Consider the following 27,939-nt stretch of genomic DNA (forward strand, 5'->3'; position numbering starts at 1 on the left):
TTTATTATTTAAGTACAGTATAATACAAAGTTCTAGTAACAAAGTAAAAACTAAAATAGGTTAATATATAAATACTCTAGTGTCACTTCATCAGATATTAAAATCATACAGTTCTCCCAACCATCTATAAAGTTCATAACAAAAAAAGACATTTACATTGTATACAAAGGAATATGTCCCAAGAGTTGAGGAGTGTGTGTTGGGGGGAGGGGGATGGAGAATATTTGATTTCAAGGGTTTGATTTATGGGGCTGTGATCCACCAGCCAACCCTTCCTTCTCCAGAGGCCACGCTGAACCCCTGTGTAACTATAAAAACATTTTCTTGTCCCTGGTGCAAACTTTCACTCCTGAAAGATCAAGTTGTATTTTACTGTTGAGACACGATCTTGTGGTTCAGTGTACAAGACAGTGGACCAGGAGGGTGGGCTTTGGTCTACCTCTCTTTTTAAAATTCCAGAGAGTTAATGGCATTTTCCCGTCATCTCATCTGACAGAATTTATTCTAAAGTCAGACCTTCGTCCTTAAAACTTACAAGTTGTGAAGTACCTGCCACAGGTAAATGCTGTCTGCTCCTAAAGACTCCCTTTCCCTCTGCCGAGCGGCAGCTCATGAGGAGGAGCGTGTGAAGAACACTTGGCCTTTTAGGTGTATCTTGTGTTGAAGAGGAAGAGGGAGGCAGGTCCTCCTCCGCGTTTAAGGAGCTGGGCTTTCTTTGTCATTGCTTCATATTGTCTTGAATCCAGTCTAGGTAATTAGTAACCTTTGTGTATATCCCAGGCACGTCCTTCTGCCCACAGCCGAGGCCCCAGCTGATGATGCCCATTAAAGTCATCTGTTTATTAACCATGCACACCAGAGGGCCTCCCGAGTCGCCCTGCGGAAGAACATAGGTTAGTGGTTTGTACACAGGGTAGAGTATTTGGAGGAAGATTTGTATTGCTATTTGTACATTGATGATAGTAGTCCTCAAAGTACTTGGTTCAGAGAGGGAGACTTGAGGCTCAGTAATCTTGAGGGTATAGATTGGGCTGTATATTAATTAATTCTGACAAAACAGCAAATAAGAATCTGGCATGGTGATGTGCGCCTTTAATCACAGCATCCAAAGGGCAGAGGGAGGTGGATTTCTTTGGGTTCAAGGCCAACCTGATCTACGTACAGAGTTCTGTGCTACTGAGGACCACGAAGTGAGTGAGACCGTCTCAAAAAACCAATAAATAAAAATCCATTAACCCTTCCCCAAACACAGACTCAAATGATCTGTTAGCACCAGAAAAACAAAAACAAAAACTGCTCAAGCTTTGTAATCTGATTTGAATGGGTGCCATGGTAGTGCACATCTTTGACCCCAACGTTTAGGAGGGTGAGACAGGTAGATCTCTGGGAATCTGAGGCCAGTCTCTTCTACAGAGTTCCATGCCAGCCAGGAATGGATGTGTGTGTGTGTGTGTGTGTGTGTGTGTGTGTATATGTATGTGTGTATGTATGTATGTATGTGTGTGTATGTATATGTGTGTGTATGTATGTATGTGTGTGTATGTATGTATGTATGTGTGTGTATGTATGTATGTATGTGTGTGTGTATGTATGTATGTATGTGTGTGTGTATGTATATGTGTGTATATATATATATACTGTGCTACTTGTAAGTTGTATGGCCTCAGTGAACTCTGGTTCATTTGTCCTAACCAGGTAGTCACTATCTGGGTATCTGGGTCTTTTTGTCAGTCACTGCTCTGCTTGCATCCCAGTACCTTATTAAGGAAGAAACGTAAGAACCAAGTCCAGTGGACTCAGCCTGAGAACCTAAACTGCTTTGCTTCCTGAGCTGAAACTGGACTTTCCTCCCCACATCCTATCCATGTTTCGAGTCCTGGGGTATGTGGGGTGCCTTTCCTCATCATACAAGGCAGGCTCCCCAACACCTTCACAAGTCAAGGGATTGCTTATGTTGCTTTACCTATCACTGCATAGGGCTTACAGGAAATCCTGTGCTGGGTGGAGTTTCCTGCTCACAGACTGGGAACATTTCCTGCACTTCAGATGTCTTAGATTTGGAGTGTTTTGGTCTTTATCACTTTCTTCTCTGGAGCTCCAGTTTTAAATCCCAGCATCACACCCTCCCCTGTGCGACCCGCCCCCCAAATAAAGGCAGAGAAGAAGACCCGGAGTGCTCCGGTATCGTGTTTACCTGACATGCATCATGGAGGTCTTGGTTGCCTCCACTCCGGGTGTCTCCAGCACACAGCATGTTGTCTGTGATGGTTTTATTAAAGAGATGCTCTGAAGTGCAGCGACTGCGTGGATACAGCCTAACATGAGCCTCCTTCAGCCGCTCAGAGAAGAAAGGAGACGCTGGAAGAGAACAATGGGGTCTTAGGGTCTAAGTGCGGTTTTCAAGAGTTTTGGGAAGAAAAGCCAAACTTCCGGGTAACAGCTAACATGAATGGGGCTGTCCCCTGTGACGTTACCCTGTTTTACTGTTGGGACCTCCCGGCAGTTCTCTAGGGCGAGCTCACACTGCTCAGTGGTGCCACTGACAGTTTACTAGATAGCTATTTGTCATGAGGAATGTCCCGGACACCACAGACACTTGTCAGCCCCTCTCTGTTGACCACAGGTGAGGATCAGCCTTCAGCCACACATGTGACATTGTGGATACAATGACTTCAGATACCACCAAATGCGGCCTAGGTGGTGAAATCCCCCCGATTAAGTGGGAGAACCATCCATTTACTGTGCACTGCACTATGTATCCCTTATAGTTTAATCAGGGAGCTAGTTCTGTTTCTACCTTGGCTTGGATCATCACTCCTCCAGAGGCCACTATGATGAAGGCTTGCTCTTAGACCTTGGTGCTCTTTGAAGATGGCAGAGCTTTAGGAAGAGGCTTTGGGAGAAGGAAGTTTAAGCTTTTGGAAGAGATGTTGAAACCCAGGCTCTTCCTTTGCTTGTGTGTTTCTACAAGGTGAACTACTCCATGTTTGTGGGCTCCTCCTATGATGTGCTGCCCTCCTATGGTGTGCTATGCTCATGTGGTGTGCTGTGCTCCCCCTGTGGTGTGCTTCCTCCTGTGATGTGTTGTCCTCCCTCCTGTGATGTGCTGTCCTCCCTCCTGTGATGTGCTGTCCTCCCTCCTGTGATGTGCTGTCCTCCCTCCTGTGGTGTGCTGCCCTCCCTCCTGTGGTGTGCTGTCCTCCCTCCTGTGGTGTGCTGTCCTCCCTCCTGTGGTGTGCTGTCCTCCCTCCTGTGGTGTGCTGTCCTCTCTCCTGTGATGTGCTATCCTCCCTCCTGTGGTGTGCTGTCCTCTCTCCTGTGATGTGCTGTCCTCCCTCCTGTGATGTGCCATCCTCCCTCCTGTGGTGTGCTGTCCTCCCTCCTGTGATGTGCTGTCCTCCCTCCTGTGATGTGCTATGCTCCCCCCTGTGGTGTGCTGTGCTCCCCCCTGTGGTGTGCTGTCCTCCCTCCTGTGATGTGTTGTCCTCCTTCCTGTGATGTGCTATCCTCCCTCCTATGGTGTGCTGTCCTCCCTCCTGTGATGTGCTGTGCTCCCCCCTGTGGTGTGCTGTCCTTCCTCCTATGATGTGTCCTCTTCCTGCGGTGTACTATCTTCCCTCCTGTGATGTGCTGTCCTCCCTCCTGTGATGTGCTGTCCTCCCTCCAGTGATGTGCTGTCCTCCCTCCTGTGATGTGTTGTCCTCCCTCCTGTGATATGTGGTCCTTCTATGATGTTTTGCTGTGGGCTCACAGACTGGGCCAACTGACCATAATCTGAAACTTCTAAAATCATGAGCACAAACGGAGCTTTTCTGTCTTTAGGTTAAATCCTCTCATATTTGTTGACATGGTTAGAAAGCTGAACAAAACGTCCAGGGTCCCACAGCTAAGCCAGATGCAAGTCAGCCGGTGCAACTCTGCTGGCTAAGAACAAACAGCCATTACCCTCTCTCTCCACTGGGCATTTCCCTGTCCCATCTCACTGTGGCCTGCACAGTGTCCCTGTGATGCAGGGAAGTTGATGGTAGCTTCTCATACCACAGGTGGAGTCCTTACCTGCACTTTTTTCTGTGTCATGCCAGAATTTGGATCAGAACATTTTAAGACCACATTCCCTCCATCAGTCTACCACGTGACAGACAAGGGCGGGACCAAGACTTCCACTTACACGCCTCGTGTTTGCCATAGCCGGAAAGCTCACACTCTGTCCAGTCAGGAAGCTGTAGGTTGGGGTCAGGGAGGCAGGCAGTGCTGACAGAGCCGCTCTCCTGGGCACACTGCTTGGAATCTGACCTCAGCTGCAGTAATGCTAAGAGGAGAGAGGAGAGGAGTGAGTCAGCCAGGGGAGGGACCGGGGCGAGAGAGAAGGGTGTATGAAAATAATAGCATTTTTACCGATGTCGTTGTCGTAAGTGTCATCATCGAATTCCTTATGGACTATGTATTTTTCAATCTCAAACGTCTGCTCCTCCTCTCCAGGGACCACTCTGTAGGTTCTGCCCAGGACCACTTTAAGATGATGGGGAGGAAACCTGGTGGAAAAACAGCATCGGGGTGTTTTATAATTTATATATTTTTCTAAGTTGTTTACTGCTGTGGGTTACTCCCAGGGCTGGCTCCAAGGCCTGATAGACTAGGAGACTTTACCTCTCTAGAAAGCAGTGGGCTGCAGACAGCACCCAGCAGGGACTAATCAGCACCCCTCCACAAAGGAATCTCTCTCCTGGAGACCTCTTGTTCTTGGCAAAGATGGCAGCCTGCCAAGGGTGTGAGGTGATGTCTGTGAAGAGCCCTCCTTTAATTCGAAACTGAGGCTGTTTGTATTGCCTCAGGCCACAGGTGGCTGGAGAGGAAAGAATGGAGACGTGAGACTTCTGCAGTGAGGAAACAGGGTGGGGGTGGGGGCGGGAAGAATCCACCAGGGTTTCTGTCAGAACCCTGACTTTTTACAGATGCAACCCTCCAACATGCTGATACGGAATGATTTAACTGTCCCAGTGGTGGTGACAGCTATAGCTGTCCTTTGTTGAGTGCAGTGACATGCCAACTATGATATATGTGTCTCTTCAGCCTTCCCAATACTGAGCTGCAGGGAGGCAGGAAAACTGACTGAACGTGATGGTGACATCGGTGAGATCGGGATGACATCCCAAGCAGAGGCCTTTCTGCTACACATTTCTTCCAGTCTTGCCTACAGCAGCTTCTCGGCTTAAGACATAATGTATCCCTGCAGCTTTCCTCCTGAGAAAACCCCTTTTCCCATCTCCTCAGCCTGATCTGTCCTTTAAGGAGTTGAGCCCCACTGCCTCACAGGACTCTCACTGACACCATAGCCTTTGAGACCCCTGGTGGACTTCCCGGGATGAAAGCATCATAAACGACTTTGGCTAAGAGTTCAGTTTACATCTTAATGTCCCAAGCAGACTCTTTGTTCTCGGAGAAACTCTGATTTATCTATGTGCTGTGTATTCATGGAAACTGAGTAGTGACCTAGTCTTGGGCAATTTCCAAAGTAAACTTTCACTTTGGGGAACATGTGCCAACCTGAATTTTCTGTCCCCAAGCCTCTATTGCCATCTCAGACCCCCTGTGTTAAATGGGGTACACGGGGACGTGTATGTGCACGGAACTTGGCAGGCCACGTGACTTCTGAGGTGTTTCTGAATAAATGGACACCAAAGTCTCATTGTCACCAGGCTACTAGGGAAATATAGCAACTATTGTCTGAGGAGCCACAATGGGAGACCTCTTTCTCTTCATGGTTACCAGGACTACCAACACCTCCAACAGAGGTAGCCAGAGAGAAGTTGGAGTCCACTGCACGTGAAGAGGAAGGGGTGTGGCTGCCTCCCATAGCTGTGATGAAAAAAGCCTCCCTAACCCCCAAAGGCCTGGCCTTCCTGGAGGTTCAGAGGTTATGGAAGATCAGTGGTGGTCACAGGAGGTGGCAGAGAAAATAGTGAGGAAGTGGGCCTGGGTAAAGGGGAGTGGCATAGTGGCCCTTACAGCATGGGGACATGTCACAGTATTCCCATGTCAGCTTTCGGTCCTTCATCACGTGGCACCAAGGTTTGGTATCCCCATCTGGATTCCTGAGGAAAAAGTTGGAGGTTTTTAGTCACAGCACAGAGTGCTGATAGGAGAAGGCTGGGGAGACCCAGGGCAGAGCCAGGGATGGGGATCCCAAACTCCATTTGACTGTAGCACGTCCGCCGTGGGGGAGGCTAAGTTCCGTCCCTTCCGTTTCTTCTATCAGCGCTGGGAAAAACTGAACGCATCTCTATGGACAGATTTTTTTTTCTTTTTTACAATGACGTAGATGTATCATGTGGGGAAAGAACAGGGGTCTTGCTTGCAAAATGTATGTATCTTGGGCTGGGGAGTTGGCTCATTAGCCTGAGTCTCAATTTCCAGAACTCACAGAAAAATCCAGGAGAACTGAGTATGGTGGGGACCACACTGTTAATCCCAGCACTCAAGAGAAAAAGGCAAAAGGGTCTCTGCCTACAGAGTAAATTCCAGGTGAGCCTTGTGTATATAGTGAGTTCCAGGCAAGCCAGAGCTATACAGTGAGCCCTTGCCTGAAAAAAAAAAATTCAGGCTTGCCAACCTGTTCCTGTAAGCTCAGTGGGGAAAAGGGCTGGGTCTCCTGGGTGGAGAGCAGGTCCCTGAAGTTCACTGGCCAGCCTAGTTTAACAAATTAGCTTCAGGTTCAAAAAGAGATTCTGTCTCAAAAACTAAAGGTAAAGATCGATAAAAAGACATCTGATATCAACCTCAGGCCTACATACACACATATATGCACATACATGCACACACACACATACACTCACACATGCATGCATACACATTCACACACACACTCAAACACACATTCACACATACATACTCACATGCATACACACATACACACTCACACATATGCTCTCATATACATACATACACACACACTCACACTCTCAAAAACACACACACATATACACACCTACATACACACACACCTACATATATATACATGTACCTCCATACATGTGCATACACACACTATCACATACCTGCATACCCCATTCCACCTCAACCAAAAAAAAAAAAAAAAAAAATCCCATATATCTTAGAAAACTAATAGGTTTGTTTAGATAATGCCCATTATCTTTCATACAATGCTTTGCACTGAATCTTTTTCCTGCCCAGTATCCCAGGCCTCTCTGTGCTGAGATCTGACTCCCTTAGACCCTGTGCTACGTACCGGCAATAATTGTGTCTGCCCAGGCCGAGCGCCTGGGAGTTGGTCCTCCATGCTGTGTAACTCTTGCCTATCAGGATCATGGAATTCCATGGTAGGCAGGAGGCCTTAGACGTGGTGCGGCTATGGGTACCTCGGTAGGTCACACCTTTTCCGACGTAGCAGTCCTCACTGCTTCCTGGAACAAAATATTTCTTACCTAAGCCAAAGTGGTTAAACGTTGACGCAGCGAGTTGCTGGGCTTTGGCAGGAGAGGTGCTGGGACGTGCCGTGAAGGCGTTAAAAGGAGCTACGACAACAGTCCATGTGGTCGGAACCAGGATACTCCGACGGGGCAATGCTATCAGCCTGCCTTTCTCAGCTTTCTCTGCCAACCTTGTCCACTTCCATCTTCCCGCCCCATCCCACCCTGCCCCTTTTGCTCGCCGTGTGAAACTTGACCGTGTTTGCCTGTCTTTTTCACCACAGTTGAAAGGTATTTGTAAAGTCATCCTGATTCTTGATCCCTAGTGGCGACCAGATGGGGAAGGGATGAGCAGGAGAGAAACCGTCACTGGTACTGGAAACCTAACCAGCTTCCTGGGGCTGCTGAAGTCATGGTTCTTGGAGGAGAGCCTACAACTGCTACTTTACTAAACCACCATTATCCCTAAGTACACTCTAAATATTTGTCTTATACCCAGACATAAGTGTAGTCCTGACCCTCACGCCCCAGGAAATGACTCTTCAGAACAGATACAGATCATTATAGAAAGAAAACCACAGCTTATCAAAATGCTGATCTGTGGAGACAAGTCCCGCAGAAACAAATACCATACCTGAGGCTCGGGAGTCATTTTGGAAGAGGAGGTGGAAAGACTGTAAGAGCCAGAGGAACAGGAAGTTGCTATAAGAATTCTGTCTCCTGGGAATGTCAGAAGCTACACCCATAAAGTCTCACCAACATGGCTGCCCGAACGCGAGCTAAACACGGATGAGGACAACAGACTTGCCAAAGCAGCTGGGGGAAAGCCTGCAAGGCCTCACCTTGCACAGAGAACTACAGGTAGCTAGGAAACGCGAAGAGCAGGAGAAATGGTCTTCTCCAGGGAAGAGCGCACCAACTGGTTACCTAATACCAAATGGTCAGCCTTGAAAACACACAGTCCTGCATGATGTCTAATAATCATAATCATAATGCATAACCATACAGACCGACAGGGCTATATTTAGGAATATCTACATATATACATGAATATAGGAATGTGCTCATATGTATATGTGTACATGTGGTTGTGTATATGTATAGATATACATGACTGTATAGGAATGTGTGCACATATATGTATGTGTGCATTGTTTGTGTATATGTATGTATATATGTCTATGTGTATATGTGTAGATATGTATATATATGCATGTAACAACAATTAATAAAAAAGAGGCCATGAATTTTTTCAAAAGCAATAAGAGAGGCTTTGAGAAAGGAAATGAGAAAAATAATGTAATTATAATCTCAAAAAATAAAAGTAGTAATTTTTAAAAACTCAAAATAACTAGAAGCCATGGGTTAAGCCTCCTCCTCTGCTTTATAGAAGAGGCTGTCGGTGGGAGGTAGGAATGAACTCGAGGTTAAGCTAGCCCTAGGTGAGAAGCCTGGTTGAGGAGCTGAGCCTTCTGGTGCTCTTCATTCTGCAGCTACAGTGGCTCCTTTCTTCCTTGGGCATGTAAGGACTGTTAAGGAGAGCTCAATGTATACTTCCTGATGCTTCTCCCATGGAGATACCTGAAGGAGGAGGTGCAGGGTAGCTGTCACTCACTGTGGTGGTTTGAATATGCTTGTCCCCTCGGGAAGTGACACTATATTAGAGGTGTGGCCTTGTTGGGCTCCTAGGGCTCAAACTACACCCTGTTCCTTTGGATTAAGATGTAGAACTTTGGGCTTCTCCTGCACCATGCCTGCCTGGATGCTGCCACGCTTCCCGCCATGATAATAATGGACTGAATCTCAGAACCTGTAAGCCAGCCCCAATTAGATGCTGTCCATTGTAAGAGTTGGCTTGGTCATGGTGTCTTTCCATAGCAATAGAACCCAAACTAAGACACTCACCTTTAGGGCAAGCTGGCGTGCTGCAGAACTCCGTGGTATATGTCCCTGCCTTAAAGACGTAGCACCAGGGCTTCAAGTCTTTGTCTGGGTTTCTGAAAAATCATCCAGAGAAGATGAGTGAGTGCTGAACAGGAAGCCTCCTTTCCTGGCCCAAGAACTAGGAATGCTTTGGGGCGGGGGTAGGGTTAGTGTATCTTGGTCTGAACACTGTCAAGTTTTACAATGTTAGGTAGAAATACAGCTTTATTATGCTCTTTATTTGGGGGATTAAGCAGGGTATAAAGAAGTGTGTCAGTGTGCCAAGTTGACAAGAATATACAGTAAGTGCCTATGTGTCAACATGCCTGAGCTGTAGTCTCAGGTACTGCTATAAAGGTGTTTTGTAACTATAGTTAGCATCCACAGGCGGTTGAGGTTAAGTAAATTATCCCAGACAAGGAAGGTGTACTTGTCTAATCAGTTTAAGGTCTAAAAGCATCAAGACAGAAATGGCAGTTCCTATCATTGTTCCCAGCCTGCTGGTCTATTCTAAGACTACAAATTCAGATGTCTACACAGAGATATGAATTGGTGTTTCAAATCAAATAAGTCAACCATCGATAAATGAATGCATTGATATATCATTTTACATATATATATATATATATATATATATATATACATGTATGCATTCATATGTGTATGTATCTATCAATTCTCTATTCATCTACATATGTATCTATGTATGCATGTGTATGTGTGTGTGTATATATATGTATATATGTATGTATGTATGTGTGTGTGTGTATGGGTATCTATCCATCTGTCTATCTAGAATGTGTGATTGATTGGCTAGGTCTTTCCCTGAATGAAGTACTCTCTATCAGAGACCCTGTGGAAGATACGTTTTACCTGCAGTAATTGTGATTTCCGAGGCCCAGCTTGATGGCATTTGGCCTTCTTGCATTGTAGGGCTTCAGGGACAGAACACTGCTATTCCAGTTGATGCATTCAGCCCCACTCTCTGCTATACTCCATGTGCCTCTGTAGGTGATACCCCGGTCCTCAAAGCACGTGGCTCTGGTATCTGATTGACAGAAGGACAGCAAAAGGCTCTCAAGGGATGCTCTGCCTTGCCTCAGCACAGTGGAGCAGGCTGATGCTGAAACTGCTGGTCCTCAAAGTGAGCTGGGTGGACTTGGTCACTAAAGAAACTGCGGCCAAGCCAGACTCTGGATTGACACTCCAGGCTCTGACCACTGGGCCCAATAGTGTCATTCTCTAAATGACCTCAGCTCTCCGTCCCCTGGCCTCCAGCACACATTTCCTTTCCTTTTCTGGTCCATTTGAGAGGTAGAATTTCTCTCAAACCCACCCCCATCAAAGCACTTACCTATGTCACAGCGTTTCCCAACAAATCCGTCAGGGCACTGGCAGACAAAGTCAGAGAAATACAGGGCCTGCTGGCACGTACCTCCATTGAAGCATCTTTGTTCACTACAACCTGTTAAGCAGAGAAAAGGAAACCCCAACTTTCAAAGCAGTTCCACGAATATAAGAATTAAAACATAAAAGCGCCCCCCTCCCAGTTCATAGTCCACAGCCTAAGTACCCCCCCCCCCCCCGTCAACTACAAAGCATGCACGTCGTGCTCCACGTCATGACGTGGACACTGAGACTGGATGAGTGAAACCACCCCTGTCCCCCTCCTCGGTTTTCTGGAATGCCTGCACGTTTGCCGGGGCAGATGCCGAGGATCTGAATCTGCCGAGGATCTGAATGTGGCAGGAACCACAGAGGAAGGGTTTGGGCCCCGAGCTCAAGTGCAAAGCCTCCACAACAAGCTGGTACGTACTTCGGACAGGCACCGAGTGGCACTGTGCCAAGCCGCCCAGGCACCGGCAGTACTCCACCCGGTTGCTTCTGAGCATGGGGCGGAGCCACGACTGATGCTGTTGGTAAGTTGTCTGAGTCTGTTCGTCTCGGCAGGTCGCTGCAACACAAAGCAGGGTTGCAAAAGAGAGAAAAGAGTCATCATCACTCCTGGCTCTGTGTGCAGTGAACCCTCCGTGCCAGGTTCGGCAGTGACCGGAACAGCGTGGCACTGTGGTGAGGCCTAAAGCCCGTACTGAATGGAACTGAAATATGTAATGCCCGACCGTTTTTATATCTGGGATTATAGCATTTAGAATATATTAAGATGCCATGGGCCATCTGGAAATGATTTAAAGTATATCGGAAGGTGGGTTTTGTACAAACACCATGTCATTTTTTTAAGAGACTCAAGCATCAGTGGATTTGGGGACCCTGGGAAGGCCCTAGAACCAATCTCCAACAAAAACAGATGGGGGTGACTGGGACCTATTGTGTCTTCCTTACGAATACGAAGGTGATAATAAAAACTTGTAATTTTTCACTAGAACTCTTTGTTGTTATCTTCCTGGGTGATCCTTTGTTTTGAGATAATTTGACTATGAAGATACATTTATATTAAGTAATAGTTTATTTTCCATTTTAACCAGTCAAAAGTAAAGCTAGTTGGAGGTGCCGCACACCTTTAATGCCCCCAGCCCTTGGGAGGCAGAGGCAGGCAGGTAGGTCTCTGAATCTGAGGCCAGCCTAGTCTACAGAGCCAGTTCCAAAACAGCCAGGGCTACACAGAGAAACCCTGTCTGGAGAAAACAAAACCAACCAATCAAAATCTGTCAGAAATATACCTCTCTATACAACTGCCTACCAAAATATTTCCAAACAGAAAAGACACACTTTGGTCTAAAATGAAGAAAAGTTCAATCTGTCAGCAAATGTGATACTTTTGTTAGTATTTTTCATGTAACAGAAATATGGCAGGCATGTAGTCACTGCTTTTCTAGAGTCGTCCTAACGTGGGGCACACGGTACGGAAAGCTGAGTGGGAGCAGGTACGGCTGCCTTCGTTTCTCTGTCTTTGTCAGGCTCTTGTCTGACCCTGCTGAGGTCATTCGTTTAGGGTCCACCCAAACCCAGTGATACCAGGGGATTCTATTCCTCTTCCAACTGAAAAGACAAAGATTAGAGCAACCGAGCCAAGTCCTGCTCCAGACTCCAAAAGGTGTCTAACGGTTTCCAATAACCCTGCTAAGAAGGTAATCACCTCTGATTTCAGTGACAGCAGATCCTTGCAGGACCCCACCCGAGCGAGAGAGAACTGTAAACTACAGAGTGGATTCTGGGCCTAGACGGGAGACAGCGTCTCTTGGGAGCCAGGCTTCGCTCTCGGGCTATGTCTTGTCCAGAGCTCCTTAACTCTGCACATTTCTCAACAATATGTCGGCTCCTTCTCTACCAAAACCTAAAGCTCCTGCTGGTACCACAGGGGACAGACTTGGGACAGCAAACTGCTTTATTCAGAGTTTTGAGGAGAATTTCAAAGATAAGCTAGGTGGTTCATGTCTGTAGTCTCAGCATTTAGGAGTCTGAGACAGGAGGATTACCTAGTTTGAGGCCTGTTTCAGCTACATGGTGAGTCTCGGTCTAGACTAGGTTATATAATGAGACTATCTCCAACATCAAACAAGCAAAATACCATAAATTCTTAAAAATTAAAAAGAAATGAATGAGACAGAAAGGCCTAGCACCACCTCACCCCCCCAAAAAAAGAAAAAGGAGTGAGGGGGAAGGAAAGAGGGAGGGAGAGATGGAGGGAGAAGGGAGGGGAGGGAAGGAGGGAGATGAAGGGACTCAGAGACAGAGAGGAACAGGCAGCTATGCATTCCCAGGTCCTGCTTGGGGTCCTTTGGTGTCCTTGGAGGAGGGTGGGAGTGGGGAGAGGGAAAGAGGGAGAGAGAGAGAAAGAAGGGAGGGAGAGAGGAGGTAATATGGAGACAGAGGAAACAGGATGACCAAGGAAGGGGAGGAGAAAGAGAGGAAAGAGAGAAGGAAGAGAGAGGGGTGAAGGAGGGAGGAGGGAGGAAGGGAGAGGGGGAAAAGGGAATTGGATCTAAAGCTGAACTTTGGAGTTTGTTGGCATGTTTCACTCTTCTTAGGATCCTGATAGGAAGCTTTGTGTTCTAGCATCATTAAGACATGAATTTATGTAGGCAATCTCCTCCTCAAGTGTCTGAGTTAGCCCGGGTCAGTTACCAACAGGAAGCAATGGAAACGTGGGGACAGGAGCAGACAGTACAGACCCTGGTGAGAGCTCAGCCCAGGAACAGCTAGAGGACTGGGCAGCTATGTATTTCCAGGCGCTGCCGTGGGTCCCGCGGTCTTCCGTGAGCCATCCAGATTTTTTTAGGGCTGTTTTTCTCCTTTCTGTGTCAACTACTTTGAGCCATGTTGAGACAGTGTCTTCCTGTGCCCCAGACTGGCCTTGAATTCATGATCCTCCTGCCTCAGCATCCCAAGGGCCAAGGTTATAGACATGCACCACCCACACCCAGTTATGGATCACCAGGCATCCCAAAAGCCTGATTTGCTGACCTACAAATACTGATTAGGCAGGCATTTTCACAGTGGTCCTGCAAGCAGGTGCTAGGTGGAAATCAGTCTCCTGACAGTCAGGAGCATTGTGAGGCCTGGCTCGGCCTTCCCTTCACCGCTCACCTCTGTAAGATCGGGCTCCTCTTCTGAGTCTCCTGTGCATTCTCTGCAAAGAGACCAGAACAAAGGAATGGTCAGCAAGGGCTGGGGAAAGAGCAATCAGTCTTTCAGCCAGGTGCCACCTACAAAGGAAATATAGAATAACCTTTCTGACCCTTTTTGTCAAATACCTGCTCTTCTCACATACCTGATGCCCATCCCCAACCCTGAAGAACATTTGCACAACAGAAATGCTTCCTATTCGTGCTGTCCAGCGTGGCAGACGCTAATCCCACGTGGCCACAGACTGTTTAAAATGTAGCCAGTGTGACTGATGAACTGGAATTCCAATGGGATTTAATTCATTTTAAACTGAAGTATTGGCACAGGGCTAGGGGATTCAAGTAAAGCTGCAGCTCCTGGTGTCCTTCATGAGCCTTTGGGATTCTCCCTTCTCTAAATATCCTGTGCCGGAACATTGCATACTCTAACCTTAAACCCTAAATTGTAAACCCTAAACCCTAACCCTAAACTCTGACTCTAACCCTTAGCTCTAATTGAGGTACAGATACACTTCCCACAGCTCAGGTAAGCTCTGTGTTGACGTAAGGTTTTGGAAAGTGGGTACAGCTTCTGCCCCTATCAGCTAACCTGCTTCAGTGGCTCATAATGCTTGCATTTTCTTAGTACCCTGTGGGTGAATTCAAATACAATTCCCCACCTCACCCCCGGGCTGGAGACCACACCCTGGGCCCTATGCAGGCTCTTTTTCTTTCTTTTTTAAAGATTTATTTTATATCTGTGAGTACAGTGTAGCTGTCTTCAGACACACCATAAGAGGGCATCTGATCCCATCACAGATGGTATAGATGGTTGTAAACCACCATGTGGTTACTGGGGATTGAACTCAGGACCTCTGGAAGAGCACAGTCTGTGCTCTTAACCGCTGAGCCAGCTCTCCAGCCCTGCAGGCTTTTTTTTATTGATCTTCACCCTAGCCCTGGATTCTTTGAAGCCTATATCAACAAGGTCTCAAACTCGTGACCTTCCTGCCTCAGCCTTCTGGCTGATGGGGATGTACATGTGCACTGCCACGCTCACGCACACACAGCTGCTCTCACACACACAGGTTTTAACAAAATAGCTCCACAGCAGACCAGCAAAGGCAGGGACACAGCGTTAAGAGCAACTTGAAGCCAGAGGTGTGGCCAGATTCTACTTCTGAGACTCAAATCTTTAATGTCCTATCCACAAGGGACTGTGTGCTATGTCTGACCACTCCTGGGAACTTGTCCCACCCTGAGGTACTTGGAAGCATGAAGACTCCTGGCTATACCACCACCATCATCTGTAAGTTTGGTGGCTTGATGGGATGAGGCTGGGAGGTGGACCCACCTGGTCAGGCAATGTGAAAACCACTCCACAGAGCAGTAGTACACACAGCAGCCCTCTCTTCATGGTGTTCCCCATTTCTTCTGTGTCCCTTAAGCTTTAGGAGACAAATAAAAAGCAATTAAGCACATGATGTGGGTGGGCAAAGGATCTTGGGACATCCAGGGCTGTTGCTTTATTTCAGGTGACCCTTCCAGCATTGTCTGTCTGTCTAGAGGTAGAGATAGAGGGAGGTAGAGATATACTTGTGTGTGTGTGTGTGTGTGTGTGTGTGTGTGTGTGTGTGTGTGTGTGTGTGTGGAGTACATTTACCACCTTAAGTATTAAATAATCAGCTAAGTGGTATTCAACATGTTCAAACCACTATGAACTCGTCCATCGCCCCATCCGTTTCCAGAATGTTATCGCAGTGAATTCAAATCCCTTAGCCATTAAAATAATGGCTCTTTGTTCTCCCCACCCCTGGCCACCACCATCCTTTCTTCGCCTGCGACTTTGACTTTCTGTATGTATCATAGATGTAGAACCACACCGTGTCTTTTCTTTTTACACTCCATAGGTGTAAGCCACTTAAGAGTGATATCCCGAAAGGCCGGCCACACTGTACTATTCTTGCCCCCTTTGAGGCTGAACAATAGTCCATTGTCTGCCGAGACCACATTTTGCTTGTCTAGTAATCTGCTGATAGGTAGTGGTTGCTGAAAGAAACTCTTCCCAGGGGTTCCTGTGGGTTGAAGAGTAAGAACCAACTCTGGCACTTCTTGGTGGCTCAGGTACCACATCACCTGGACCTGGCTTCCTGAGAAGGAATCCCTGTCATAGGCTGATCTAGAAATCACAGTATTGTCCTCTCTAACTCTCTCAGAAGTAGTTAGTCATTGTAGGGATTCTATTCCTGGCACATCATGGTCAGCTGCCTCATTGCCCCAGCCTTGGCCATTGTAATGGATTAGTGCTGCTTCTGAGACATGGCCTCTTTCTTCCATCAAAGGGAAGGATCCCTCCTTGTTGGCCTCCGTTCCCTCTAGAGTATCTGTCTCCTGTTATGTAGACTCACAGATCTGGTGAAGAGCAGATCTTCAGACACTGTCTGATAGTGAATTCACATTTCCCCTGACTCTCAATCCAATTTCCACTAGCCTTCCCCATGATTTCTGGTTTTGATCTGAAAGTAGGTTAGTTGGCCTAGTTCTTCTGTGGTCTGGCAAGCCCTCTCACTCCTCCGTTCACAACATCAAAGCAGGACTTTCCTTTCCCTGACTCATTTCCCTTCAGTCACAACAACTGATTCCCACCACTAGCCACTCAAGGTCCCTGAACCCACTGGCTTAGAAGCTACCAGGGTCCATCTTGCCTGGAGCCAGCAGGCTCTAGCTTTTCAGTTTTGAGAGGACCACCACTCCGCTTCATGTGCCCCAAGATCCCTTCAGCTTCAGGAAGGAAAACAGAAAGCTGGGGGTGGGGTGGGGGGGTGGAGCTGAGCTGGGAGACTACCAACTTCTGGGTTCATCTGGGAGGGAGTACGGAGCTACAGGGAGAAGGCAGGGATGTCAGGCACAGGGGTAGAACAAAAGTGGTTCGATAAAGTGCACGCTGGGGTGGTGGTGGCAGGCAGAGGAGGAAGTCAAGCCGCTGTGGTGGGAACAAAGAGCCTCAGAGGAAGGAGTACAAAGCCCCAAGGGAGGGAACACAAAGATGTGGAGGAGAGAGTGGGGGTGCTGGGGAAAGGAACAAAGTAATTCTGTGAGAAAGTGCAGGTCATGGGCTCACAAGAAGTCCTGCCCTGCTGGACCCAAATCCTCCATAGCAGGGACAGAAGGGCTCCCAGGGTCTTTGCCAGTTTTGACCTGCCCCTAGCTGGAAGGACTGGGGGCTGCGGAAGCCTTTCCTCACTGGAGGGCCATCTGGGCTGGCACCTGTCTGCCTTTGTAATTCCAGAAGGAAGCAAGTGGCAATGGAGGCCACCCAGACAGGCACTTCCTGTGGGTGACTTCCCCTTTCTCAGCTTTCTTTAACGCTTCCCTTCCCCAGGTTCCCCAACATTCCACTTAAACTCACCCCTTATTCTATGTCAGTAGGATTAAGTTTAGGTGTAGCTTTTCTTGTCTTCATTGCCTGGTAGCCGTGAGACGGGAAGAAACTAAAGGAACACTGTTGCAGAGGTGATTCAGACTTACCCCCCTCTTCTTTTCAAGCCAAGCAGCCCATCCAGGTGCCTTTTCTGAGTCTTTGTTCTAGACACCTACTAAGTTACTGGGATTGTTTTTGCCCCTCTAAGATAGGATCTTGCTATGTAGTCAGTCAGTCTGGTCTTGATGACTGGGAATCTAGTCCAACCTTGTTTCAGCCCCTGGAATGCTGGGTTTCTTGGTTACTTTTCTATTGCTGTGAAGAGACACTGTGCCAAGTCCAAGGCAACTTAGAAAAGGAAGTATTTAACTGGGGGGTTGCTTACAGTTTCAGAGACTGAGTCAGTCCATGGCCAGCAAGGCAGTAAGCAGGCTTGGCCCTAGAGGAGTAGCTGAGAGCTTACAGGGAATAGTGTGGGAATTTTAAACCTCAAAGTCTACCCCCAAGCCTTCAAACCACCACACTGGGATTTGGGTTACAGGAATTCCCCCACCGTGCCTTGCTAACTCAAGGCTCCCTAAATGTCAGTTAAATGCAGAGCAAAAAGTACATCACTGTGGTGCATGTATACACTCCCCTCTTCCCAAGACTCCATCAGCTGCACTGAATCATGGGAGGCCTCTTCTCACAGGAGGGACAGGAGCTCAGATGCTAAGGTCTTGTTACCTATCTTCATCTGGGATTTTGATGGCTGGGCCTTGAGCCAGCAGCGATGAGTTGCACATAAGCAACAGATAACTGTCCCTTTCCACGCTCCATGGAGACAATCATAGCAAGATGCTGGATGGGCCACATGGCATAAGAGGATGGCAGGGAAATTAGTCACATGCCGGATGAAAACCAGTGCAGTTCCAAAGCCGGAAAGAGGGAGGAAAGCCTCATTCGGTTTTGTGGGAGATGTGGTTGGAGAGGTCACGGGCTATGCCAGGACCAAAAATAAAGCGACCAGCAAAGGTGTGGACCTAAAGTCAAGGCCTACAGAGTGGGGAACTCACTGGGGGGTATTCATGGGAGGCCAGTGTGGGGTCTAAGGACTGCATCTGAGGCTGGCTTTAAGATACAAATACCTTAGTTACCCCCTTATCTGCAAATGGGGGGTGGGAGAAGATATTGAGCTAGCTATAACTGGCTCTCCTTGGAGATAGACTAATTCCAAGAGCCAAGAACATGGGCCATTCTGAGCGAGTGGGGATCTTATCAGAAGCCTGACACTGGGGCCAAGGCACTTGGTGGAAGCCAGGCAGTGACTGCATGGTTCTGCATCAGACAAAGCTACCGGAAGAGCAATAAGCCGAGTGACAGAAAGCTTTGAAAAGGAAAGTGATCCTCTTTATATCACACACACACACACACCCACACACACACACACACTCTGCCCTCAGGAAGGTACCCAATAACTCCTTCACAGAAAGGAAAAGTAACTGAGCAAAACAACGAGCAATGATAGATACCAGGAGAGCAAAACGAACTCCCAGCAAAGCAAACCCAAGTGGCTAGACTCTTGGAGCCCTCCTCCAGTGCTAGCTCTCTGGGGCTTCTGTCGTAACATGAGTGGGAACACGCCTGTAAATGGATAAAGGTGTTTCTACTCATGTCCCGGCCATAGTTCCCTTCTTTATGGTGTATCGGAAAGCGATTTGCAATCAAGGGCATGTCCACGTGTGCAAATACATGCACTGGTCCTGAGGTTGTATGCCAGCCATGCTGCTGTTTACTTCGATGGTGATAGACAGAAGGACTTGAACTTTGTATTGAACAAGGAGCCAACAAATTATAAGAGTCCAGAGCCCGACCTGGAAAGGCCACTTGGGAAACCACCTTGCTGTCAAGTTTTGTACCACATGCTAGATTATACTGCTTGCACCTTTGCCAAGGACACTCGGGGTTCTTACTGCTTTGCCAAAAGTTCTGTGGAGACCAGAGTTGGAGAGTCTGGAACAGTAACCCTGAGATAACACACGGCCTCGAAGCCACAAGTCCACTCACGCAAACACCAGAGCCCCGAGAGCCAGCCAGTTAGGGAAGTCTTCCAAACCCCTACACTATCACAGACATGTGTCTAGGACAGTTTAAGAGGTACGGTGAGTTGCTTTAGTAGAAATAGGGCCTGGGAGAGGGCAGGGAGTTCCCACAGCAGCTCAGCTTTGGGCCTGGCTTGATGGGACATACCTGAAACCCTGGCATCACTTAAAAGCTGAAGGGAAAGGACCACGACACATTTGAGGTCAGCCTGGACTATCAAAGTCCAGCCACACAGAGTGCCTCAATGGAAGGAAAAGCAGCTTGCCTTTCCGTGTCCAAGCAGAGGCAGCCCCACCCTCGACCCCTGCCTAATGACTGTTCAGCCTATGGGTTTCATTTGCCTCCTTTTGCCAGGAGGGGAGATACTTTAAAGAAGCAAGCTTGGCTCTTCCGCTGACCTACATTCCTCGCTCTAAGTTTATTTTCTTTCTGAGGCCTTATTGTTGGGTTTTGTTGTTTTGTTTTAGACAGGGTCTCCCTCTGTAGCCCAGGCTGGCTTAGAACTCGCTGTTCCCCTTCAGGCTGGTCTTGAACTTTTGATCTTCCCGTGTTTGTTTGCCGAGCATTGTAGCGATGCGTGACCACACCCAGCCAAACTAGTCTCAAAATCTCCCATTCTATAAGAAACTCTTGGGCTGCTAAGATGGCTCCACAGGTTAAGGCACTTAGTCTGAAGCCCTGAGTTCAATCCCGGAGACCCACATGGTGGAGAAGAGAGTCAGCTCCTGCAAGCTGTCCTCTGATCCCAGGGCTGTGGTTTCCAAAAGCAATTCTTAACTGCTCAAAAAGTAACTTTCCATAAGTCAAATGCTTGTTTTCTCATTTTTATGTTGAACAGAGTGGTTTACAACAAGGAGGGAAAGAAAGATCTCCTTTCTTGTTTCCTTCCTTCCTTCTTCCCTCTCCTCTCACCCCTCTGACCTCCGTCTTTGTTTTTTTTGTTTTTTGTTTGTTTGTTTTTTGATACAAGGTCTCATGTAACACAGACTGGCCTCACATTTGCTATATGACTGAAGTAGCTGAGGCTAACCCCGATCTTCTGAACCTCCTATCTCCGTGGTGCCTGGAAAAGTCTGCTTGTTGATATAGTGACCAGTTACATGGGGGTGGAAGAGGAATTGGATCTAACCAAACCCTCTCTGGCGCCCATCAGAGGAGGCATTAGCATCTTTAGAATGTGGGTATCACTTGAATCTAAGCTCCACAGGATTATCCTGCAACCACCACCTTGCTCCTTGTTGAATCTCCTGCTCCACCTCCCACTAAGTGATCTAGTTGTTTGGAAGAGGCAAACGTGGCTGTGGGTTTAGGAAGTGTATCCTGCATCCTCTTGGGATAAAAACAAAAGAAATTTGCTGTCGTGACCTCATATCCTTCTGTGAAAACAAAAACCAAGCAAGCTCAGCCAGGGCCGTGAAACACTCACTCCGAGGAGTCTAAAACAAAGGGAATCCAGGATCCATCCAATCTCAGCTCCTTCCACTCCCTAAGGTAAACGCCACCCTCTCCAGAGGCAATGAATCAACACTGAAATCATTTGGCAGTTCCTCAGCCTGTCTCAAATCTTCGCACTCTTGAAACAGGAGGTCACAATCTGAAGTGTGCACCAAGTTGTTCCATAAATATATCTGAATTTCCCTGACCTTTCTGGAAAGCAGTCTCACAGTGACTAGGAGATGGGTGTGGATGAAAGCCGGGAACTCAGCAGGGGTCTGAACCCCTATCCCTTGCCTGGCATTGAGTTCTCAAAGCACCTTATGTTCATTAATTACTTAAGCTAACAGCTCACTTTACAGATGTGAAAGGAGACTAAACTTCAACTCAAAGGCACTCCATGAGGTGGTAGTTTGAAGACTGACCCTGTCTCCTGAGTTGGCCGAGCTCTGAGCTCTGCCCACTAACTGTCCGCATGGTCCTTGCTTAATTTTTGATTTCTGGTGCTATGAATTGGACCCCAGAGCTTTGCATTCGCTAAGCGCATGCTCAACTGCTGAGCCACATTCAGCCTACTTGTAACTCTCTTAAACTGCCTTAAAGAGAACTGGCATTTCTCAATGCTAGGACTATGACCCTTGAACTCTCAACTTGGACCCCCAGCAGCCACTAACAGGTCGGAGTGGGCCATGTTGCCTCTCCAAACCTTAGTTTCCTGGCTTCCCCATGAGCTGATCCTTTCCATCTCGGGTTTTTTTTTTTTTTTTTTTTTTTTTTTCTTGAAATTTAAAGGAGCAAGAGATACAGATCCGGAAAGCCTGATGCACGACAGGTGTGCACTGTGTTTCACACGAATGCCCTCATCAACAGGACTCAAGGACTCTCTGGGGTTGGGGGAGATGGGGGTCCTCATGATCTTCAAGGGTTAATAACAAATCCTTTTTCCTAGCTCATATGACATGATCGAAAATTCCATGCCCTTCTCAGGATCAGAGCATGAACAGGAGCCCTTATTTCCAGAGAGAGGAGTGGTATCTTGTATCCCATCTTCTATCTGTTTTTCTTCTTTGCCTTTTCCAGGCCAATTTACACCCCCACAGCAGGGTCTCCAACTTGCTGGGAATTTGGAATTAGCAGTTGACACGTTTAAGCTACTTCCGTGCAGAGTCCTTAAGGTGTAAGCTAACAGGATGTTTGCTTCCACAGAACAGACTTTCAGTAGAAAAGTCTACAGTGTGTGGGGATCAGCCTAAGTCTGCAACGATGTTCTCAGAGGAGGGTGGATTCAGGTCTCTTAGGTCAATCCTCAAAGCAAACTCTAGAGGCCTCTCTGTGATGTGTGTCAGAAGCACCCAGCACTCAGTCTGTGTACCTCAACTCACAGATCACCTCTAGGATCTTAGTCAGTGGCTTTGCAAGCAATGCTAACGACACCCAGTTCTTTAAGAACTGCACAAAGAACAGCTGGCTTGTGTTTCCCGGGCTGCTGACACGGCTCTCCTGGGCTGCGCCTTCAAACATACCAGAGAAATTTGTGATAGATGACCAGCAATCTGCTTCATTTGCTTTTCCGGTAACCAGAAATTGAATTTATCTTACCTAGCACTATCTATAAAAGTTTGTCTTCCAGGCAGCACGTAAGTAGACGGTTGGGCCAGTATTAAAAGATTATGGTGCTTGACCAAGGCTTTGTGAATCTCTACCTGTAATTTCCTGCTTCCTTCCTTCCTTCCTGAAACAAGAGCTCACTTACCCCAGGCTAGCCTTGAACTTCTGAACTTCTTGCCTGCATCTCCTGGGCACTAGGGATCGCAGGTGTTCCCAGTCAACACCGTTTACCTGGTGCTGGGAATCAAGCTTAAAGGCTTTCTGCATGCTGTGTTAACATTCTGCCAACTAAGCTGCAAATGCGGGCTCCAGATCTGACCTCTATACATCTGGGCCATCAGTACCTGACTGGGTTTGAGGTGAGACCCATTATCAAAGCTGGCGTTCCTTCCAGACACACAGTTGCCAGCACCTAGACTCAACTACCTCAGCTCAGACTATGAAAGGCTCCCCACACACAGAAACCTGGAGTCTGAGGGAATCGTGCGAACTTCACTTTGTGAACGGCGTTCAGCCGGGTACTGATAAGCCATGTTGCAGCCTCCGCCATTAGACTGAAAACAAGCACATGTGTTTTCACCTTCAAACACCAGTCTTTCCAGTCCGTGAACCCTGCAGGCAACTCTGAGTCACTCTCTGGCCTTGGCTGAGTACCCTGCTCAGTGGGCAGTCTTAATGTGTGCAGCTCCATCTTCCTTCCATCCCCAATGCCTTGGCCGAAGCATGGGTGCTCCTCAGCTCCTCCTGGCTGCGTCAAGCATCCCGGGTCTGGGAGGAAGCAGGCCAGCTGCTGTACATCTTACAGGAGACTTCCCAAGTAATCTGAGGTATCCTGGAACGTCTGCCCTAATCCAGCTTGTCTGGGGGTGTGCAGCTAGTTCTGCCCCTAGCAAGATCCATGCATGCTGGCTCTCCTGAAAACACTCCAAGTGGAAGGATCAGGACTGAATATGACTTAACCCTCACTGGCTGTGTGCACTCAGACAGCCACAGACCCGCACAGATCTGTTTTGGACAGGCCAGGGTCTGGCTCTCAGTGAAAATTCCTAAGTGTCCTTGTTTTCTCTAAGCGTACTCCAGTTGTATTTGTGACACGCTCACAGGATTGTAAATGGCTGCCACCACTATGCACACACTTTTTTTTGTATATGCTCCCGCCCCATTATCAGCTGCACCATTCCAAACTGGCCACCAAATAAAGCATCGCTGCTGTGTTTCTTTGCACTGAAGATTGCCCTCAGCTATCTGGGAGCGCAGCATACTTTCTTTCCACCTCCCCCACCGCCCCCTCCATCCATCCTCCCGCTGTCTCTGAGGTTAAGAAAACAAAGGTCCTGACAGAATCCAGAGAGCCTTTAGACTTTTCCTGCTGCAGCATGAGAAAGCAAACGCATCAGTGTGTGATGAGTGAGGGGTGAAATTGACTGGCAAACCTCGGAGAGGATGGGCTGAACTCCGGAGAGACCAGAGGTTTGGCATCCTGACTCCCAGCAGCTATGAGAGGTTCCTAAAAGTCTCAGCCTCTTTCTGCCAGCCTAGTTAATCCTGTTGTCTGGGCAAATGCCCCTCCTTGATACCCAGACTGTGTCTTAGTGTGTCCCTTGAGGTCTGAGGGTAGCCATACAACTCCCCCCAGGGGCTTCTCAGCTCTGGAAGGCAGCTGATTCTAGTTACTGCCTTTAGTGCCGCTCCCATTGTCTGTTGAAAGAACCTGAGTCGTTCTTTTTACGACCTCCCCTTACTGTGCAAACAAAACTTCTGCAAGACATACCTCTCTCTCATTTTCTCCCTCTCACCTTAACCAGAGTCATTGCAAAGAACTGTCCCTTCTGTGTTGATGATGCTAGCTGGTCCTCTTTCTGCCTGAATTACAAGCCTGTGCTTTCTTAAGCATTCCCCCACTGGCTCAGCTTGCCCCCAAAGACCTTGAAGGGACAGAAGAGGAATCGGATGTTAGATAAGGGCAGAAATCCAACTTACCCTGAGTGCTTGCTTCTTTCCCACTCTTGCGGGGGCTTCTCCTTGGCGCTGAGCTGTTCCTGCAGGCTCTGTCTCCCTGACCAGTTCAAGCCAATTTTAAGGGCGAAAGAAGGGGTGGGGCCAGAGATGTGGGCGGGGTTTCTCCTAGGCTGGTGGGTGACCGGGTGGACTGGGCCACTGAGGAGCCAACGGAGCAGTCAGTGCCTCTAAGGAGGGGGAGGAAGTGCGCGCAGAGGAGCACAGCCAGCCTTGGCTTGCAGCCAGCTTGATTATTCACCGTACTGATGTCATCGAATCACAGGAATTTTCAGAGTTGGAGGGGGACTTAAGAATCATCCTGCTTGAAAATCCTGGTCCTTCTCTAAGCTCGTGTCCTGACCATGAGTTTATAATTCTAAACAGCCCCGCCCAGCTAGGCCGGGGAGGGGAAGAGGTCTTCTGGAATCTGAAGCAACTACCCCTCAGGACACGCGGGCGATCATCGGCCACCAGGCAGAAGATATGCTGGGTTGGGAGTGACAGGAGACAGTATGCACGTGACGACCAGGTTTTTGGTGCTCTCTTTTCCTCTGAGAGGCTCTCCTGGGTTGAGGTGCTTCTCTGCTTACTTCTCAGCCGGAGACCTCTCAGAGAATTGAGAAAGGTAGAGGATAGAGCAGGTCTTTCAGCCTCAGTCCCCTGAAATTCCCTCACAAGCCATCCTTGTGAAAACTGTCATTCTGGTGGCCTACGCCCTTTCACAGCCTGCCAAAGCCTCCGAAGTCCCGGGGCACCAGGTCCCCCCAGATTCCAGTTTAGTCTTCCTCTGCAGCTACCTGCACATCAGAGGGGCTGGGTAAGTGGTCTCTCTCAGTCTCGGCTAGTGTGTAGCTGAGAGGAGGGTTTCTCAACAATCTAAAGGCACACAAAACCCGACACCCCAGAAATCCCAGCTTCTGTGTTTTTGCCACCTGTGAGTCTGTTTCCCCTGTCAGACTCCAGGGGAGCCCGAAGAGCCAGAAATACACATGGGAAGCTGATACCATAACAATGGGAACTTTGATTTTAGTCAAAGGAGTGCCATGGGGGCCGGAAAATGAAAATAAATCTCGGTGACATCACATCCTGGGAAACCTGCCTAGAAGCCCTTTGCTCCGGAAAGTAATAAACTTGGGGACAGAAGGGTAAGAAGAACTGTGGAAGATGGAGTCCCTAAGGCTAGCTCTGCAATGAGGGTTCTCTGTGTAGAATGTGTGGCACCTGTGGGGTCAGAGAGACGCCTTACTGAACCCTTTGTTGGAGCAGTGGACAGCTGGTGAGGCACCAGGACAAAGACCACGTGAGGTCAAAAACGTAGTAAGAAGTGATGTGGTCCCCAGGATAGCCCAAGGAAAGAGAAGTGGGCAAGGGGCAGGCAGTACAGCTGTTAACAGGGAGACAGGTGTTCCGTGTCTCCTTCCATAGGGAAACCGAGCTTTGAAGGACAAAGGAAGTAAATATCCAGATGGCATCACTGGGCAAAGTGAGGTGCAGTGCCCCCTCGTGCATGCCATGACTGGTCCTGTCCTGAAATTAGCTTCTAATAAGATCCAAGGCTCACAGACCTGCATCTCTCTGCTCCATTGCTTCCAGAGGATACGTGTACGGGCTAGTAACAAATGCCAAGGTGGTAAGGGACTTTTCTTCTGTGACATAGTTGACCATAGGAAACCTGTTACCCATACTCCTGTAAGTAACCACAGTTAAACTCGCTGTTTAGTTCTCCAAGCTAGACTCGTGGGATTGTTTCTTTTGTCTGTCCTCAGTCCAGGATCAACAGACACTGGCTCCTATCTCCTTAGAAGTAGAAAGCACAGCATGCATTGTCTAGGCCTTCATCGGGACTGGAGACTTACACTGGCTAGCTGGACCAGGTGTGTGCGGTGTATGCTCAAACACTCCCTGAGGGGGAAAAAAATAGGACAAAGCAAAATAGGAAGGTAGTCTTGGAGATGGTGAGACCTATGAAGAATCGCTTGCCAGATTATACAAGGGGGATTTGCTCTGTTCTTACAAACCCCTAGTACGTTTGAAATGATAAAAATGAAAAGTTAAAAATCAGGCAATTCTCCTGGAGCAGTGATTCTTCAGAATTTTTAAGCTAATAATAATAATAATAATAATGTTTAAAATTCCACACATGATTATAAAACATTGGGTTCTGTTTTTGTTTGTTTTGGAACTACTATTGTAACTCAGGCTGATCTTGAACTCACAAGAAGGTGCCGTCAAGAAGCTTGGTCTATAACACTTTTTTAACCACGTGACATTGAAAATAATTTAGAAGTTCAAAAAGAGAGGAATGATGTCATTCAACATATCAGCGTAGAACAGTATTGTACAGTATGAGGGTGATCAATAGCACAATTGTATAGACATATCAAAATTAGGAAATCACCTTGCCCCTAAGTATATGCTGTGATTTAAATTCTATAAGCCCTAGGGGAATGAGTAGATAAAGATTAAAACACAGCATTAGGGGTTGATTGCTGTCGAAACTGGTGAATTTTTTTTCCCAGTTCCTTTCACGGTACCTGCACACCACTTTGAGAAAAAGAAACTGGCTTCATCCTGGATGCAGGCAAGTCTGGATATGCCCAGCTCATGAATCTGACACAGGCACGAGGAAGCAATGGCTATCCTCCATACAGGCAGGTTCCAATGACAGAAATGTGCGTTGGGTCTTTTACCATGGTCTTGTTCCCGAATCTATTCAACTTCTTTCCAAACAGATTGTATTTTCAGTCAGTTCCTTGGCAGTAGGAATTACGTTGCTTGGGTTGATTTGTTTTGAATCTTCAAAGTAGGATTTCCTTTCCTTGGGCCCACCACCACCTCATCGAGCTTCTAGTCCAGTGGCTTGTCACCCAAGAGCTATGTGGCCCAAGGCAGAGGCCCAGGTAGGACACCAGGAAGTTTGCTCTTTTCTTTCTGTTTGCCTTGTGTTTAGATTTGCTTTCTTGTGTTTCAGATGAGAATGCTAGACTCATGGGGTTATTATGTGACTCAAACAGAATGCGGAGGGAAAATGCTCTTTGCTGAATGACCTGCCGTTTTGGATTTAATAAGCCACTTAAGAGTGTCGGGGCTGGGGATGTGGGTCACAGGCAAGGTGCCTCTATGGAAGGGAAGGCTTTCTGATTTTTCAGAGATGATGAAGGGGCCTTTAAAGATTTCCCACATTTTCTCAAGCTATCTTCTAAGCAACATTGGGGTCACAACATGAACAAAAAACTATCCAGTGAATGTTAATGAGAGGGGAATTGTAGAGGACAAGAGGTTTGAGGGAATTCTGTGCCTTCTGCTTGACTGTTCTATAAACTTAGAACTGGCCTAAGAGGTCTAGAGGGATAGCTCAGCAGGGAGGAGCACAGGCTGCTCTTGTACAGGACCTGAGTTTGGTTCTCAGCACCTGCATCAGCTGTTGACTGCCTGTAACTCCAGCTCTAGGGCATGCAATGTCTCTGGCCTACAGACACACACA

The 27,939-nt window shown here is 47.8% G+C and overlaps 1 protein-coding gene across 1 annotated transcript; it reads right to left on the bottom strand.

Moving 5' to 3' along the window:
* Positions 1–24,521, bottom strand: PLAT (plasminogen activator, tissue type). The gene is made up of 14 exons (XM_080929016.1): positions 24,438–24,521; positions 15,267–15,360; positions 13,896–13,938; positions 11,167–11,304; positions 10,705–10,815; positions 10,224–10,398; positions 9,333–9,424; positions 7,247–7,421; positions 6,007–6,092; positions 4,648–4,843; positions 4,396–4,532; positions 4,169–4,309; positions 2,195–2,358; positions 1–877 (listed from the first exon to the last, which is right to left on the bottom strand). Exons 2-14 carry the CDS (start codon positions 15,339–15,341, stop codon positions 719–721), a joined length of 1,692 nt encoding a protein of 563 aa, XP_080785142.1. The 5' UTR covers positions 15,342–15,360; positions 24,438–24,521; the 3' UTR covers positions 1–718.
* Between the last annotated feature and the right edge of the window lie 3,418 nt (positions 24,522–27,939).

The sequence above is a fragment of the Micromys minutus genome (assembly GCF_963924665.1).
Source record: "Micromys minutus genome assembly, chromosome: 14".
Lineage (NCBI taxonomy): Eukaryota > Metazoa > Chordata > Mammalia > Rodentia > Muridae > Micromys > Micromys minutus.

What these genes read in the sequence shown, in the direction of transcription:
- PLAT (XM_080929016.1), bottom strand. Translation starts at nt 15,341, where the DNA reads ATGGGGAACACCATGAAGAGAGGGCTGCTGTGTGTACTACTGCTCTGT. An exon ending in AGGAGCCCGATCTTACAGAG is followed by an intron (nt 11,305 to 13,895) that starts GTGAGCGGTGAA and finishes TTTGTGTTGCAG; the next exon opens with CGACCTGCCGAGACGAACAG. An exon ending in CCACTCGGTGCCTGTCCGAA is followed by an intron (nt 10,816 to 11,166) that starts GTACGTACCAGC and finishes TCTGCTTAACAG; the next exon opens with GTTGTAGTGAACAAAGATGC.